We start from the raw sequence: 18,861 nt of genomic DNA on the forward strand, positions 1-18,861 counted from the left end.
TTTTTCAAGTTACCCAACCCCACTTTAAACACTCCCGGTTAGTTTAGACACGTTTTTACTCAAAGAAAAAGCAAGAAAACAAGTAAAAACAGGTGCAAAACCAAGTGTTTCAACACACCAAAACTTGTAAAAACCCGGTTTTAAACAAGGTAAAGAGCCAAGCTCTGATACCACTTGTAGGTCCCTTTTTCGCGGAGGATTACGAACCTAAACCTTGTTATACAAACCTACTAGCGAGTGCGGAATCCAAGCTAGCAAGCAAACCGAGTTAGTAGCAAGTAGAGAAACAAACACACAAAGATTCACCGATTAACACTAGTCGTATTAATGCAATGAGGGTTCGGTTACAAGCTCAATGTTTACAAATCTAACATGTAAACTCTCAAGTGTGTGTGTGTGTGAGTTCTGGACAGAATGCTCTCAACACTCTCTATCTCTCGGTGCAAATGGCAGAACTTCAGAACTCCAGAACTAACTCACACTCAACACATGCATGGGTATATATACCCAGCTCAGCATGTCTGGTCGAAGGATTCGACAGATGGTCCGAAGGATCATCTGTCGACCACATGTTATACGAAAGATCAGCATGGACCTCGAAGGATCATCCTTCGAGGTCTAATGGTCGAACCATGGTCGAACCATATCTTTCGATCACCTCGAAGGATCAGGTGTATCCTTCGAGGCTATCCTTCGATCAGAACATCTTTCAACTGTTGTCCAAGTCAAACCGGAGGATGGTTGACTTGGTCAACTTACAATACAAATCAGGACATCGTTTATATCAGACCGAATACAGACAAAGCACAGACACAAGTGCACCAACAAAAGAAAAACAGGGTATTATAGAAGAAAGTATGTATGATGATGAATTCAAAGAAAGGTATTTGAATTCGTATTTTGAAGAACTGGATCTATCGGCACAAGAACCTGACTGGAATATGATGATCGTTAAAGAGATGGAATTCCATGAATTCGCTGACTGCAAATCCTTTCTGGACTTGCTTGATGATCGAGAATTTGTGTTTAAATACAAACACATGTTGGAGATGAAATTTGAGGAAATGGTCAAATGGTTCATGTATGATTTTATGGGATTAACCACAAGACCGCTTCCACCATTTGCTCCAAACAAGAAGAGGATAAACCTGTTAGGTTTATACATACTGGTGGCAATCGACGGTGGATACAAGGAAGTCACTACGGAAAATTTGTGGCCTGCAATTGCAAAAGATCTAGGATTTGATTACGATGATGGAGATTACATGAGGGTCATTTATGCCATGTATCTCGACATCCTAGAATACTATTATAAATACAAAACAATACAAGGGAATGTGCAGGACAAGAAGGTAGTGCATGAAGAAGGAGGGTCATCCACGGATTTTCACAGAGAAGCAAGAAGTGCAGATAACGATTACTCACAATCTGCAGTTTCAGGACAAGTTGCTCTCTTCGCTGGAGTTGATGATGCTGATTGGAATCAAGGAAAGAAAAGGAAGCGGTTTAACTTCAACTATGCTAGATGGGCAGTCGAAGAAGCAAACCGGAGTGTGATGGAGAAAACTTTTAAACATAACCAAGTTTAAGGGGGTTATGTTAGACATATTTATTAAACTTAGTTATGTTAATTGTGTATTTATTCGGATTTACTAAGTAGGATAATTATGTATTATAAGTACTCGAACGATTAGATGATAGGAGTGTGCATTGGCTGATGATAAGCGGGTAAAAGAATTCGAATAACTGCCGGAGGCAGTTACCCGCCAAAAACAACCGCCAAAACAATGCATATATATATTGTATTACCGGCAATATGTCCGGCTATCAAGACATTCTTACTATCGTTTGAATTGTCCATTAACATCATCATTTATCATTCATCCTTTCAAATAATGCCTATTCAATTCGGTTCAATCATGCATGAGCACTTCAATTCAGTCACTAATTCCGCTGCACAAACATCTTCTGATCCCCAACATTACCTGCTCAACTGAAAGACAATCAGTATGCCTAAACTCTGCTGTGTGATTTCTTAAATATTCCTCTAATTTAGCTACATCTTGCCTATGAAATACATCCCACAGAGCGATTCCCTCCATTGCGTCACCATGCTTTTCTTTCACTTTTTTTGTCTTGTTAAGCTTTGTGGATGTAATGACACCGGATTTTGCATGTGTCAGTACATTCACCTACAAGTTGGAAAAAACCAGTGGGTCAATCATGATGGGTAACAAATCAGTGGGTAATATTTTGTTTCCGTAGATCACAATTGGTAGGCCTTAAAACACTTTTTGTCCAAAATATATGTTTATCTTATAGATAGCGTGACAGTCACGTATGATTAGCAGAACTACATTATTTCAAAAATAATTTAAATTTCAAAAAACAATTTAAATTTCAAAATACTATCATCTAAGAGGTTTTATACACAACCCGAATCAACCCATTTATAAGTAAATGGGTTGTAATTAGTTTATTGGCGAGAATTTTAAATCACATCTCCTCTAAGATGCCAAATCGCTTAATCATTTAAAAGTCACCCGTCGCATACTCAAGTATGTTTTATATCAACAAAATGCATGATTATTTTAGTAATAATTTTGTAATCATATTTGATGTATATATAATCTATGAAATTCTAAAAGAAAGATCAAGAGCGTTGATGGTTCAACCAAACCAAACCACATTCAACCTGACCTGAAAATTTTACCCATTTTGATTTTGTGACTGTTCCTGGCTCACCCGTAAGGGTGTGTCTCACCAGTATTATTAATAAGAAACAGTAAAATGATCCTAGTTGGCTGGAAACGGACAGACATTATAACTATGCAATAAACAGACAAAATATGAATTATTTTACCATAACTCTGTGGCTAGCAGATTCTTGAACCATAGGTGGTTTCTCCACTTGACTAATGAACCACCTAAATAGACAAGATAAAAATCATAAGCTAGGTAATATATGATGTTTCTGAGATGGTTCATAAGTTAACGTTTCAGTTCCATTATCATGATATCCATATCACCATAAGTCAATTGAATTCTACTCATAACGCATACATCTTCATAAATCATTTATTTAAAGATTTAGATTATAATATTAATAATATTGTTATTATAATCATAATTAACGCCTTAGTTCATAAAAAGATTTATACTTAAAACGGATTTAAAAAATTCACCTGAGGACATTCACATCTTCTTCATGCAGGTAACTCGGAGTCAAAGATTCTGCATGGGCTAATAAGGAAGCTGCAATAGACAGATGTTATGTAAACTAACCGCATTTGTTTTTATTGAGATGGCATGCCCACCAAACGTCTATTTTTAAAACATTTGACCGCTAAATTGTTTATCTAAATAAATTACTTTTAAAATAATATTGTTACTATAAAGAATATTATAATGCACAAGAAAGTGTTTGTGGTCAACCGACTGGGACGGTAGTGAAAAGAGACCTGTTACCCAACCCACCCATCCTGGCATCTCTAATGGAAGTGTTGAAATCGGAATATATATACATTGGTTTCTGCTTGCGGTGGCTTTTCTTTCAGAGGCACCACCAGGTAACTCAAGAAACGCATCGATAAAGAAAGCATTTTCATCTGCATAAAGAGATATTGGTCAAATGAATATACTGATGAAGTGATGATCTGTATGAAAACAATTATATTTATAAAGTTGTTCTCAGATTTAAAATTGGCTTGATTATTTACCTTCTGATTGATCGAATCTTGGGCATGGTGATACATTCCTATGAACAATCACCATGTCATCAAGATTTAACACGCATTCTTCAGTTCCCTGCATCAGGAATCAGTTAGGATAATTAACAGCACAAAAAATATAAACCAAGAATTAAAGATAACTAACCATTGAGTCCGTGCGCTACTTTGGTTAACTGGAGGCAGAAGATGTGGCGCGTCTGAAGCGGCAATGGTGCACTAGGGTTTACCTACCGACAGTGGCAGGCAGTCAGAAGCGGCGCTGAATAAAATGGAGAATGTAGGGTTTGATTTACAGTCTATATATCTATTAATTACACCTCTGGCCCTTTCATTTAGTATGTTTGCTAAGACTAAAAAATTATGTAATTGTGCATATCTGCTTATGATATATTTCAAACTACACATGTTTACATTAGTTTTCATATTACATAGTCATGTATCTCTATTTCACATTTCATGGAATTAGGTTTGAAGCATTCATCCATGAACATATACGAATTACATGGGTGGGTTGTAGGTCCAGGTTTCGGGACCGAAACCGTGATTTTCATGTTCATGTTCAAAGATGGAAGAGATAAGAGAGATGATAACAAACAAACTTTGTATTAATCCGGTAGAAAACATTACAAGTCGGCCCGGTTACATGACAACCGAACTAATACCAAAGAAGTATACATCCGGGGAGAAACCAAGTGGTGATTTCTCCCGGTGAGGTCTCAGACCTCCTCACACTCTCTAGCACACACTTGTGCTCTCACTCTTATGTTGCAAATGACAAAGTGTTGGTATTTATACCAAAACACAGGCTGCAGGTCGAAGGATCAGACTGACTGGTCGAAACATCATCCTTCGATCAGACAGTCTTCGAAAGATACACATATACCTCGAAGGATATCCTTCGAGGTCCATCCTTCGATGGGTATCTTTCGAGCTCATCGAAGGATATTCATAATCCTTCGATGCCTTATCCTTCGACACCAATAACAACACAGCAACTTTGTCTAGCAACACACACACACAGTCAAACCAACAACCCTCTCGTTTGACCACTTCAAACGAGCGGGTCTATACACGTTCGTTTGACCGTTTCACTAACTATTACAAATTCAGCATAAAATAAAACTAATCTATTCGACAAGCATCGGACACAAAATCTGCATCAACAAATTCCCCCTTGTCCGTTGCTGTCGAATGCTGAAAATGCAATTGCAATCAATCTTCAGCCAAGTATTCATCTTCTCTGTGTAGACAAATTCCCCCTTGACCGATGATCCAGGTAAGTAGTATCCTGATGCTCCTTGTATAAGATTTCCCCCTCAAAGTACGCGTATCCGTGTTGAGTGTTGTGCAATTTCCTCAAAAGGATCAATTGACCGATCTTCCGCTGATCTTCCAATACTCCAACCGGCATATGATAAAGGTTCCATTCTTAAACAACTGCATCAAGTCTTGATCTTCAAGTGTCTGTGCAAAACATTCCACGCTGAACCGTTTGAATCACCAGAAGATCATAAACTCTACCACCTGAGATTGCGTTTAGAGATTTACCGAAGAAATTCAACATTTGAAAATTTTTATCCCCCCATTTCTTTGGTAAGATCTCTAAACCTTAACAGATTCTTTCCACTTCAAAGAAACTGTCGTCCAATGTTCACCAATTCCCTCCACTGAGCGAAACTGTCATCAATCTTTATTGAATGTTCTCGGTTCCGAAAATTCACGAACATGACTTTCTTCTTTGCATAAACTAGTTGAATAAGAACGTCCCCTGGTACCCCGTAGGATCTGACTTGTATCCCCCCAAAGACCAAAGTCTTTGTGAACTCGTTAGGACCGGTATAGACGTTCCAGGTTCATACGTACGTCTTCAAATGCGAGAATATGACAATAAACAAAATCCTTTCGAACATTTCCGAATAACCGGTAACAATCATAAATACTGATGCGCGGAAGCGAACATATCGTGTTGTTTTTGGCCCATAATAGTCGCGTTACCATTTTTGACATTTGCATCGGTAACCGTGACTACCCCACAATTTTTCAAACATCAAGTTTTCATCATCTCTTGTGTTCATCATGCTGCATCACCCCACGTGTTCCCAAAGCCCGTACGAATTTTGATGTTGAAACTTTGAAGCCCGGTTTGAATAATCCTTGCGAACACCCGACCCGACTCCAAGTGAATTAAATGAATAACCCCAACACACTGTCTGAGCTCATAAAATTCCACAACATCTGGATCCTTCGAAACATCTGCATCAAACGAAAGATAAACACCAAGACAGCTTCGAAAGATGATCTTTCGTAAGTCTTTCGAGCGCATGTCACATATCTTTCGAGCATCTTTCGAGCACATGTCACAGATCTTTCGAACACCTTTCGAAGTTGGACATGGCTGATCCTTCGTACACTTCAGAGTTGATCCTTCGAAGTCTTTTTGATCCTTCGAAGAACTGATGATCTTTCGAGCACTCCTGTTCATCTTTCGAATCTCCTTGTTCGAAGGATGATCTTTCGAGATCGAAAGATATCTTTCGATGGTTCTGACACAAGGACAGAAAGTACGACAGGTTGGTGAAAAGTTGATGTGGTAGGTGACCAACTTTTGCAAATTTCGAAGCATGAAAATTTGAAATTTGAATTTTGTTTGATCCTTCGAAAACTGTTCAATCTTCTTTCGATGGACAAACAGCATCTTTCGAAATTTTAAGCTGTCAAGAACATCAAGAACACGGATGACTGTTCATCTGCAGATCTGACGAAAACACTTTGTATACAGTTTTTGATGATGGAAACTTGAAGATTTAGGAGAAAAACATAAAACCCAACACCCGGTTTAGCACAGATCTGGATATCCGGGTCCAGATCTGGGTTTTTCTCATTTTCACCTTTTTTACATCTTGAACAAAAACCCACAAAAATCACAGATCTAGAGCACATGTGACTTAGTAAACGGTTAGTTTTACTAAATCGGGCACCATGGCTCTGATACCAATTGTAGGTCCAGGTTTCGGGACCGAAACCGTGATTTTCATGTTCATGTTCAAAGATGGAAGAGATAAGAGAGATGATAACAAACAAACTTTGTATTAATCCGGTAGAAAACATTACAAGTCGGCCCGGTTACATGACAACCGAACTAATACCAAAGAAGTATACATCCGGGGAGAAACCAAGTGGTGATTTCTCCCGGTGAGGTCTCAGACCTCCTCACACTCTCTAGCACACACTTGTGCTCTCACTCTTATGTTGCAAATGACAAAGTGTTGGTATTTATACCAAAACACAGGCTGCAGGTCGAAGGATCAGACTGACTGGTCGAAACATCATCCTTCGATCAGACAGTCTTCGAAAGATACACATATACCTCGAAGGATATCCTTCGAGGTCCATCCTTCGATGGGTATCTTTCGAGCTCATCGAAGGATATTCATAATCCTTCGATGCCTTATCCTTCGACACCAATAACAACACAGCAACTTTGTCTAGCAACACACACACACAGTCAAACCAACAACCCTCTCGTTTGACCACTTCAAACGAGCGGGTCTATACACGTTCGTTTGACCGTTTCACTAACTATTACAAATTCAGCATAAAATAAAACTAATCTATTCGACAAGCATCGGACACAAAATCTGCATCAACATGGGTGGGATAGCCACTCTCATCACACGATAATGCATGTGCTTCAAAATCACATAGCAATATGTGATTTGTTGAGCAATTATATGACATGTGTGCTAAGTAGAGTTAGTGAAACTTTGTTCTTGCAACTATAACAAATACCTGTGAATTCTTAGATGCTTCATAAATCTTAAGAATTCAACTTTAAATGTACTCAAGAATCTTGCTTTCATCTTAGGGAGAAGGGACGGGGGCTATGATTGCATAACCAAGTTTGGAGCTGTTCCATATAATTAAGATTTTTTCATACATTTTAATAAGCGAGTAATATGCTCATGTGTGCTTTAACGTTGCATTAATCTAATCTTATATGTTCTTTAAAAAATATGACAACACTTAATCGTGTTTAATTTCTTTCCCGAACAAAAAAAAAATGATCTTAATTCATATAAAAATGTGTACTAAAATATAAAATGTTCTAATTTGAAGATATAATTTATGAACACACATCTTTAATACTTTTGAAAACACTCGAGCGATTACTTAGATTCTTTATAGATTTTAAGATTTCATTTTAGATCTCGTCTCGTCGTTAGAGTGACAATGGGTAAAGATTAGAAAGCCAAGTTTGGCGGTTTCACTTTTATTTAGATAAACACATGGGTAAAATCAATATGTTTTTGAAAAAAAAAAAACTAATAACACTGCATTTGAAGTTTCTTGTAAAAAAATGAGTGTCACTATATTGTACACATGAAGTTTTTAAAGGGTTTGAGAAGGAGAAATCAAGTATATCCATTAAACCTATTCTCATTTTTCATATCACATATTCGTCTACCTCTATATCACATTTAACCAACTTCATTAAAACACACATCCACGTATATAAGGGAGCTCATTGTTGTGACAACTGCTTCTTCCACACACGATTTTTTCCAACTCACATAGAAATATATATCTTGTTGAATAATAATATAACACGTGCTAGGTGGATACCGAGGAACTTTAGTCACAACCATGAAATTAACAAGCACAAGCGATTTCTTAGATTCTTCATGGATTTGAAGATTGTAATTTAGATCCGATTAAGATTCGTGCTTTTAGTTTTGGAGTGATAACATGTAAAGACCGCATAGTCATGATTGGAACTTTTAGGTTCTGTTTAGATTTCCAAAGTACATTTTTGCATAAAGGCAATATGTATTTTTGTGATGTATTTTAACATTCTAATAGAAAATCCTACGCACAAATAAGATGTCCCAAAAAAATATAATAACACTTAATTCAAGATTTTTATGTTGTACACATGAACAATATTATAATGGGTTAAGAATTCACAATAATAATCACAAATATGGTCATGATTTTAAGATTTATGAATTTTGGTAAAAAGTTGACCCAAATAAACCAAGTTATACATCTTCTTGATTTCAACATATAAACGACACTAATGAGTTCTATTAGTGCCTGAGCTCAACCCAATTAACCAAACAAATCAGGCAAACCCGGGAAACCCACCAGCAAGGGATAGAGCTTTCAACATCAATGCAATCCAGCGAAGGCTGACAACGACGATGTGAACAAATAGCTTAGCAAACCTTTTAACCATGGAAGTTTCCAAGTTACTACTTCAAATTATCATCATTTTCATATCGTTTGATTTATAATGTTACGTTCATGTGAGCCTTTACTATTAAACCCTCGTTTTTACACTCTTTTTAACTATTAATTATACCTTTGGCCCTTTCATTTAGTAAATTTATTTGTTTAAGACTAAATTAATATTATTTTATGTTTTCAACGGGTAAGACTAATTTTATATAGTTGTGCAAATCATACTTCAAACTACACATCTTTAGGCTAGTTTTCACATTACGTACATAGTCGTATATCTCTATGTAGGTCCCGATAAGGATCGTCGAACTACGATGATTTCTTGTTTCGGGTGCCGTAAGAGTGCGGAATCCTCGTTGCGAACAAACCGAACGGGAGAGGAAACACAAAAGAAAGATTCAACTTTTAACGCTTCAGATGTATATTAATTCTGCAAAGTTTTGTTACAATGAAAGTACAAGAAACTGTTCTCAACTTTGCTAGTGTGCTCTACCTTCTGTCTTCAGTTCTCTGCTGCTATATAAAGGCTGCAGGTCGACGAAAGACTTGCAGCGACGAAACACTTCGACGAATGACAAACAGCTGACGAAAGACATCAGTCCTTAAAGCACCTCAACGAAATACATGCAGGTTTTTCGTCATGTAAGAGGTGAGGAGGTTTTTCATCATATGTGTGCTCAGTTTTTCGCCAACAGCATGAGCAGGTTTTTCGTCGCTCATCATGTGTAGGAGTTTGGTCGCTGGCTGCAACTTGGACACTTGCAGAAACAATCAGCTTGCAACAAACAGGAAGATCTGCAATCAAGCAATCAAGCAGAATATGCAGAAACTATAGACACATTCGATTCGAAACTTTCATGGAGGATATCGAGTTTCAGTATGTATCTCGTAACTTTGTCAAACCGAGTGAGACGCATCCACAAAGTGTATCAACAAACTCCTCCTTGGATGCTGCTTGTGAGGGTTCGTCTTCCATGTCTATCATGTCGGAGGATCTTCAAAGTCTACACTTGATGTAAGTAGAAAGTGCATCAACAAACTCCCCCTTTCATTTAGGAAGTGTGTTAACAAACCCTCACCTAAAATAAACTCCACAGCACTTAGATCCTTGAGGTATTAATGATAGGTCAGCGGCAACTCGATCATCTTTATCTTTTGAGTGCCTCCATGTCATGTCTTCATTCTGAAGCTTGTCATCAAACACGTTCTCTTCGCCTTTAGCTTGTTTGATTATAGCATCTGCACATACAAGAAAGCTAAACGCGTAATGAGAACAACTGCTTGGAATATAATTAACATAAACAAACTACACACATGTGACCATTTTTCAATCAACTACCGTCCGAGAGTTTGAAAGTTTAACAAATTGTTCAATTTTAGTTTTTAACTTTCAAAACCTGCAAATTTTGACCGTTTATGTAGAATCGGTTGTTTTGGTTTTCGTTCAGGTTTCAGGTAAAAAAGACTCGAGATCTAACATCGTACAATCGAAAATAAGATAGAAATAAAATCTTTTTGGCTTTTATAAAGTTTATATTAAAACACACCTAAAATCTTTTTGGAATTTTGAATATTTCAAACGTAAAGACTGAAAGCAGTAAATAAATATAAACAGAGATGCAGAAACTGAAAACATTAAACAAATATTTAAAGACATTCTTTTTACGAGTTTGGAGGGTAAGAGAATCATGTCAGTGTACGGTCACGCAAAAACGCTCTTGTTGTTCAGTTAGTTAATATTTAGATAAGCATCCTATAACGATTATCGGTATTGTTGTCCACATAAGCTCAACTTATCAGATGTACTCGCGATTAGGGGAAACCATTACTGTATGATTTATACATACCGACCGGTGTTCATCCACACACGACACATTCCCATATCAAGGTATGCTCGAGAGTTCATCTTACTGGTGAGTATACCATTTATCATTTGTTTTGACGTATATGAAAATGTGAGATACTCACTTATTTTGGATGAATACAAGCCCTATGTGATAAAATCACTTATTGATGAGGAACTTGATATTCTATGCATGAGGGCACAGGGGCAAGTCCCTGAACAGGTCAGTACGAACGTACAACAAAGAGACGAACTTGACTCCCAGATAAATGTGATATATTATCACTTATTTTGTTTGGACATGTGATTGTTGATCACTTATTGAGGTCGTATGAAGTATGTACACGTATGTATGGTATCATGGAAGATCTAGACTTGCGTCCCCGTTGTTTTCCGTAAAAGAAACAACCATGATACCCAGATGATAAACAGCATAAAGACCACATATCTTAGAACCTCAACAATCTATCAAATGAAATTTCGGTACCAAGACCATATGCCAATGAGCGGTTCCCAGGGTTTGAAAAAGTGATGTTATAACAGACTGGGACCCCTTATATACTCATGACCCCGACGAAACACTATTCTCGACAAAACTGTACATGAGCTCGACGAAACCTCATTTGGGCTTGGATTGGGCTTGAACAGTTAGCCCGTGACGAAAGTTAAAAGGCCCAGTGGAGTTTCGTCGTGACCTCGACGAAACTATCGTGAACACAAACAGTTTTGACCAATTTTGACTAAGGTTAAAACAGTTGACTTTGACCATGGACTTTCATCGACAACTAGGAGTTTCATCGACATAAAGATGTTTGGTCGACCATTTTTTTTCACAAATTCACTAAGTCTTGAAACTTTGCACACTGAACAGATTTTCTTTAATTGAACAGATTTCCATTTTCACTGTGTTTACCAAATGCAAGGATATTTTATGAAGTAGGTTTCAAGCTTTCGGCAGAAAACACCAAGTTACAACTTCGGCTAATTCAAAAATGAACTTTACAACTACAATAAAAAAAATTTAAAGTGCGGTAAACTAAATGACAAGCAATGAAAAGCAATAAACAACTGTACAAAAGCAATCTTTTTGCGAATTTCAAGGATGAGGAATCATACTAGGTTACGGTCTTAGGCAACATGATTTTAGTTCTGTTTAAAGCTCTGGATAAGTATAGTACCTCGATTACGGTATTGTTGTCCACATAAGCTCAAACTGATCAGATGTAATCAAAATTAGAAGACACGATTTACGGTAAGGATTATACTTATAAGTTGATGTTCATCCACTCACGACACACTCCCGTATCAAGGTATGCACCAGACTTCATCTTACCAGTGAGTATACCGTTTATCATCTTACCAGTGAGTATACCGTTTATCATCTGTTTGACTCCCAGATAAATGTGATATTTTATCACTTATTTGATTTGGACATGTGATTGTTGATCACTTATTGAGGTCGAATGCAATATGTACACGTATGTATATTATCATGGAAGATCTAGACTTTGTCTTCGTTATTTTTTCGGTAAATGATACAACCATGATACCCAGATGATAAGAAGCATAAAGACCGAATATCTCAGAACCTCGGCAATCTCTCAAACGAAATTTCGGTACCAAGACCATATGCCAATGAATGGTTCCCACCTAACTTGAAGTCTGTTAGGTTTGTATATCCTGCGCATTTTAGTCTGATTGTGAGCCTACCGATACATCGTTAGTAGAGATACTTATCATTTCTCAATTTTTTGTTTTACATTTTTAACATGTTGACCGACCACACCAGTGAATATCATCATATTCTTTATCCAAGAAACTCAGTTTTGGTTTTCTAATTTTTTCTATTTTTTGAATTTTTGAATTTTTCAAACGAAAAGACAAAAAGTAAAGACATATTTTCGGATTTTTGATTTTTCAAATGTTTTTGTATTTTCTTGAAATCCCCCCCCCCCCTAAAATACTAAAAGGTTACGAAATTGAAAATCTTTTTGTATTTTTAGAGTTTTTAAGAAAATATTTACAAAAAACGACAAAGAAGTTTTACTCTGGTATCACCTTAACGCCACTGACCAAAAGAAGATAATCAAAACGTGATTTATCAAAAGCTTTTGTGAACAGGTCGGCACGTTGGTGATCAGTGTGAATTTTAACAACATCGATTAGTCTTTTGTCAAAACAATCACGTATGAAGTGATATTTAATTTCGATGTGTTAGTGATCTGTAAGGCAACATTATTATCAACAAAGATAGGAGCAGATAGGAATTCAAAACCGTAGTCGCGCATTTGATGTTGTATCCAAAGAACTTGGGAGCAACAACTAGAGGCAGCAATGTATTCGGCTTCACAAGTTGATGTAGCAACACAGGTTTGCTTCTTGCACTGCCACGTGACCAGGCGATTTCCTAAGAATTGACATCCCGCTGTTGTTGATTTGACGTCGATTTTGCAGCCACCAAAATCAGAGTCACTAAACGCGATCAAGTCGAAGCTATCATCCCTTGGGTACCAAAGACCAGTGTCCAGGCATCCCTTCAAATAGCGGAAAATCCTTTTAACAGCAGACAGATGTGAGGCCTTCGGGTTGGCTTGATATCTTGCGAGCAGGCACGTCGGATACTTGATGTCAGGCCTCGAAGCTGTGAGATACATGAGAGATCTGATCATTGCGCGATAGTATGAAGAGTTAATGCTTTCACCCTTTAGATCCGGAGTAATCCCGTGATTCTGCGAAAGTGGGGTACCAATGGGCGTTGCATCAGACATTTGGAACCGGCTCAAGATGTCACCAACATATTTTGTCTGATGGATGAATATCCCAGACTTGGTTTGTTGAAATTGTAGGTCCAAGAAGAAATTCATTTCCCCCATTGCGCTCAACTCAAATTTCTCTTGCATCACACGCTCGAATTGCCTGCACAAAGAATCATTAGTTGAACCAAATATAATATCATCAACGTATACCTGCACCAACAGAAGATCTCCATCTTGTTCCTTGATAAAGTGAGTGCAATCAATAAGACCTCGTCGAAAACCGTTCACCAGAAGATAGTTGGATAAGGTTGCATACCAAGCCCTCAGTGCTTGATGTAAACCATTAAGAGCTTTGTTGAGCAACAAAACCCGATCAGGGTGAATAGGATCTTCAAAACCCTGAGGTTGTTCGACATACACCTCTTCTTGAACCACACCGTGTAAGAAAGCACTTTTGAAGTCCATCTGGTAGACCTTGAATCCTTTAAATGAAGCATAAGCTAGAAAGATCCGAATAGCTTCCAGGCGTGCAAATGGTGCTTAAACTGAATTGTAGTCAATGCCTTCGATCTGACGAAATCCCTAAACAACCAATCTTGCCTTGTTTCGAATAACTACTCCACGATCGTCCTTCTTGCATTTTAAAACCCAACGTGTGCCAATTTTCTTGAAATTTTCAGGCCTTTCAACAAGCTTCTAAACACCTAGCTTTTGAAATTGTTGCAGTTCTTCCTACATGGCTTCCACCCAAGAATTATCCTTCAAGGATTCTTTCCAAGACTTTGGTTCTTTTTGTGAAACATAACACGCGAAGGACCAATCATTTTGAAAGCCAGATTCTCTGATAGCTGAATACAAAACAGCATTCTGGTTGTTTCTCAACTGATTACGCGTCTACACACCACTATAGACATCTCCAATAATATTCTGCCGCGGATGAGTATCATGAATTCTTGATTCAGGAACATAAGGGACACGAGTATTGATACCCAAATTGTTAAGATTAAGATCAACAACCAAATCCACACCTGGCATAGGCGTAGAAGTTGATGCATTCCCTTCAGCAGTGTCTATATTCTGCTCATGAGGAGTTGCTTCAGAGGCACCTTGAACAGGAGCAACCGGAGCTGAAGTGCCTTCATTTGCATCATGGTATTCATCATCTTCCGATGACTCATTGTAATCAACAACATCTTCAAATACCTCATTTTGAACCGTATTGTTATTAACCGAAGTAGAAGCTTGAGGATCAACAACAATTGGTCGCACCAACGTTGAGTCAGCAGCGTTATCACTGTTAAATAGCATTTGAGCAGCTGCAGATGCTTCGTCAAAGGTTGGAAGATTAAAGGAGTCGAATAGTCCATCATAATCGAACATCCAAGGATCACCCGGAGCTCTAACAGGATTAGTATACCTTTCAACCCTTACTTCACTCCATAATTCAATCTTTTTGGTTGACAAGTTCCAAACACGAAAATTTGGAGTAGCATATCCAAGGAAGAAACCCTCGATAGCTTTGGCGCTAAATTTTTCGTTTGGTTCAATGATAGTGCATGGACCGCTAAAAGGTTCTAGGTGAGAAATATCCGGTTTCCTTTTGTGTAGGAGTTGAAAACACGTCTTGTTATGCCTTTTAACTGTGAGAACTCTGTTAAGCGTGTAGCAAGCAGTAGACACAGCCTCCCCCCCAGAGAACAGGAAGCTCCGACTCTACCAACATCGTTCTTGCAGTCTTTATTATCGTCCGATTCTTCCTCTCAGCGACACCATTTTGTTGTGGAGTGTAGCGAGAACTGTATTCATGAAGAATGCCCTTGGAAGTACAGAACTCTTCCATTACACAGTTTTTCATCTCAGTTCCATTGTCGCTTCGGATCCTCTTCACTTTCAACGTGTACAAATTTTCTAGCATAGTAAGAAGATCTTTGAGGATTCATTTTAAATTGTTGTCTTTTAATTTCAAAAATACCAAAAAGATTTTAGGTGAGCTTTAATATAAACTTTGTAAAAGCCAAAAAGATTTTATTTCTACTTTATTTTCGATCGTACGATGTTGGAGCTCGAGTCTTCGTTACCTGAAAACTGAACCAAAACCGAATTGACTAAATCTTCATAAACGGTCAACATTTGCAAGTTTTGAAAGTTAAATCTAAAATTGACAAATTTATTAAACTTTCAAACTGTCGGACGGTGTTTGATAGTGACATGGTCATTCGTGTGTCATTTATTTATGTTTACTATATTCCAAGCAGTTGTTCTCATTACGCGTTTAGATTTCTTGCATGTGCAGATTCTAAAGGCTAGGAGAACATGGTCGATGACAAGCTTTGGAATGAAGACACAACGAGAAGGCGCTCAAAAGATGAAGATGATCGAGTTGCCGCTGGCCATCATCAACACCACAAGGATCTCACTTCATAAAGATCAAGTATTTCACGAGCATAACTCAAGGGGGAGCTTATGTTAAGGGGGAGTTTGTCAACACACTTCCTACATGATACGGGTAGTTTGTTGATACACTCTCTGCTCTCAAGACGTGAAGACTTTGAAGATCCTCCGACATTAAAGACTTGAAAGGACATCAATGTGCAACCATCGAAGACATGAAGATCAAAGATGATCAAGATCGAGACAAATCAGCAACCATCGAAGTTCGAGACAAAGCTACAGCCAAGGGGGAGTTTGTTGGTGCACTTGTGTCTGTACTTTGTCTGTATTCGGTCTATATGTAAACGATGTCCTAGTTAGTCTGTAAGTTGACCGAGTCAACCATCCTCCGGTGGACGATTGTTGCTGCCCGTTTCGCTCTCACTGATCAAAAGGGTTTGAATGCTTTGACTTTGATTGGATACCAAAGCCCATTGACTTGGACTGATTGATGGCGGTGGAAACATACTTTTTGCCCAAGCATCAGCAGAAGTTAGTTCTTGACTAGATTGTGAGTTCAAACTCCAATCCCAAGGACTTGTACAACTCATTTTGATCAATTACTAAGAGATAACCTACACAAACACAAACTGTTAACGTTCAAACAGACCCGAAATGAAAGATACAACCTTGTTCGAAAGATCAATGATTGTTCGAAGGATCAACAGTGTTCGAAGGATCACTGTTGAGTTTCGAACAAAAACTTCGAAAGATTGACCTCGAAGGATTGACCACACGAAGGATCCTTATCTTTTGAAAGATGATTTCGAAAGATTCTCCTTATATTTCGAACACAGATCTCGAAAGATTCACCAATACGAAGGATCCTTATCTTTCGTAGAGTAACAGTAGCTTGAAAGATGTATCCTTCGAAAAAATTCCTTGGCTCGAAAGATAGAATACACGCTTCGAAAGATATTCGAAGGATGGGTATCTGTCGAGCCTCCTTGATCGTAAGATGATCTTTCGATGTCGAAAGATATCCTTCGAATAATTCTGACACAACTGAAAAAGGTGACAGGTTGGTGAAAAAGGTGACAGGTTGGTGTACCAACTTTCGGCAGAAGGGATGTTCTGCACACGATTTTTCACCAACTTTTTGACTTTCAAACAAGATTTCCCAAAAAGGCAAATCTTATCCAACAAGTCCAGTCACCGGAGATAACCGGAATCTTGGCCGGAAAATTCAAGGTCACTAAAAAAAACAAGTTTTCAAGTTACCCAACCCAACCTAGAACACTCCCGAAGGTTTAGAACTCGTTTTTCAGTTTTAAGATGCAAGAAAAACCACCAAAACGGGTGCTAAACCTAGTGTCCAAACACACCAAGAACTTGAACAAACCCGGTTTTAAACAAGGTAAAGAGCCACGGCTCTGATACCACTTGTAGGTCCCTTTCCGGAGGATGACGAACCTAAACCTTGTTATACAAACCTACTAGCGAGTGCGGAATCCAAGCTAGTAAGCAAACCGGGATGGAGCAAGTAGAGAAACAAACACACAAGAGTTCACCGATTAACACCACTGTATTAATACGTATGAAGGTTCCGGTTACAAGCACAATGTTTACAAATCTAACTTGCAAACTCTCAAGAATGTGTGTGTGTGTTCGGACAGAATGCTCTCAAAGTCTCTCTATCTTTCTATGTGCATCTAAGTGTCTAGCTAAAACACAACACACTGCATGGGTATATATACACCCAGCCCAGGTTGACATGTCCGAAAGATTCGATAGATGGTCGAATGATCATCTATCGACTACAAAGCTTTCGAAGGATCAATATTCACCTCGAAGGATGATCTATCGATCATCCATTCGAAGGTTCATCTTTCGAGTTCATCGAAGGATCAGTATTATCCTTCGATGCGCATCCTTCGAGCCAAACAAATGACAACCAATAACTAACAGTTTAACCAAGTCAATCCGGAGGATGGTTGACTCGGTCAACTTACAGACTAACTAGGACATCGTTTACATATAGACCGAATACAGACAAAGTACAGACACAAGTGCACCAACCTGGGTTGGGTATATATATGATCCTTCGACCATCTATCGAATCTTTCGGACATGTCAACCTGGGTTGGGTATATATATACCCATGCAGTGTATGTGAGAAGGTAGATGCACACAGAAAGATTGAGAGTTTCTTTGAGAGCATTCTGTCCGAAACACACACACACACTTTGAGAGTTTGCAAGTCAGATTTGTAAACATTGTGCTTGTAACCGAAACCTTCATACGTATTAATACAGTGGTGTTAATCGGTGAACCTTGTGTGTTTGTGTTTATACTTGCTTCATCCCGGTTTGCTTGCTAGCTTGGATTCCGCACTCGCTAGTGGGTTTGTATAACAAGGTTTAGGTTCGTCATCCTCCGGAAAGGGACCTACACTTCTTCCTCGTACTCGCCACTTTCTTCATCTTCCTGGTATTCACCTTCATCAGCAGCAGTAGCATCTTGATACTGTTGATACTCCGAAACCAGATCATTCATGTTACTTTCGGCTTCAGTGAACTCCATTTCATCCATTCCTTCACCCGTGTACCAATGCAAGAAAGCATTCCTTCTAAACATAGCCGTAAACTGCTCGCTCACACGCCTCCTGAATCGACGTTGAGTTTCCAAAAAACATGGACGCCATTTTCAGACGACTCGGTGGAATGTCACAGACGGCTGACTTCGCATTATTAGGAATCCACTCGACAAAAAGACGAGTTCTTGTTTTGCACATTGATCATTTGTTCGTCCACTTCCTTTGTGCTCATTTTACCACGGAACATGGCTGCGACAGTGAGGTAGCACCCGTGTCGGGATGGAAGGGACCAACTTCCACTTTTGAAGTCTTTATAGAAGCTAG

At 38.4% G+C, this 18,861-nt stretch overlaps 1 protein-coding gene and 1 pseudogene across 1 annotated transcript; one reads left to right on the forward strand and one right to left on the reverse strand.

Moving 5' to 3' along the window:
• Positions 1–2,594: 2,594 nt before the first annotated feature.
• On the reverse strand, positions 2,595–4,002 carry LOC110937421 (nodulin homeobox-like). Its single transcript, XM_022179844.2, has 5 exons — positions 3,877–4,002; positions 3,720–3,807; positions 3,525–3,608; positions 3,186–3,255; positions 2,595–2,927 (listed from the first exon to the last, which is right to left on the reverse strand). The coding sequence occupies exons 1-5, from the start codon at positions 3,877–3,879 to the stop codon at positions 2,855–2,857; spliced, it is 318 nt and encodes a 105-aa protein (XP_022035536.1). The 5' UTR covers positions 3,880–4,002; the 3' UTR covers positions 2,595–2,854.
• A 14,485-nt stretch (positions 4,003–18,487) lies between these two features.
• LOC110869846 lies at positions 18,488–18,803 on the forward strand (annotated as a pseudogene).
• Positions 18,804–18,861: the final 58 nt, after the last annotated feature.

This window comes from Helianthus annuus, chromosome 1 (genome assembly GCF_002127325.2).
Source record: "Helianthus annuus cultivar XRQ/B chromosome 1, HanXRQr2.0-SUNRISE, whole genome shotgun sequence".
NCBI classification, from domain to species: domain Eukaryota; kingdom Viridiplantae; phylum Streptophyta; class Magnoliopsida; order Asterales; family Asteraceae; genus Helianthus; species Helianthus annuus.

What these genes read in the sequence shown, in the direction of transcription:
- LOC110937421 (XM_022179844.2), bottom strand. An exon ending in CACCGCAAGCAGAAACCAAT is followed by an intron (nt 3,256 to 3,524) that starts GTATATATATTC and finishes TGTCTATTGCAG; the next exon opens with CTTCCTTATTAGCCCATGCA. An exon ending in GAAGATGTGAATGTCCTCAG is followed by an intron (nt 2,928 to 3,185) that starts GTGAATTTTTTA and finishes TTGTCTATTTAG; the next exon opens with GTGGTTCATTAGTCAAGTGG.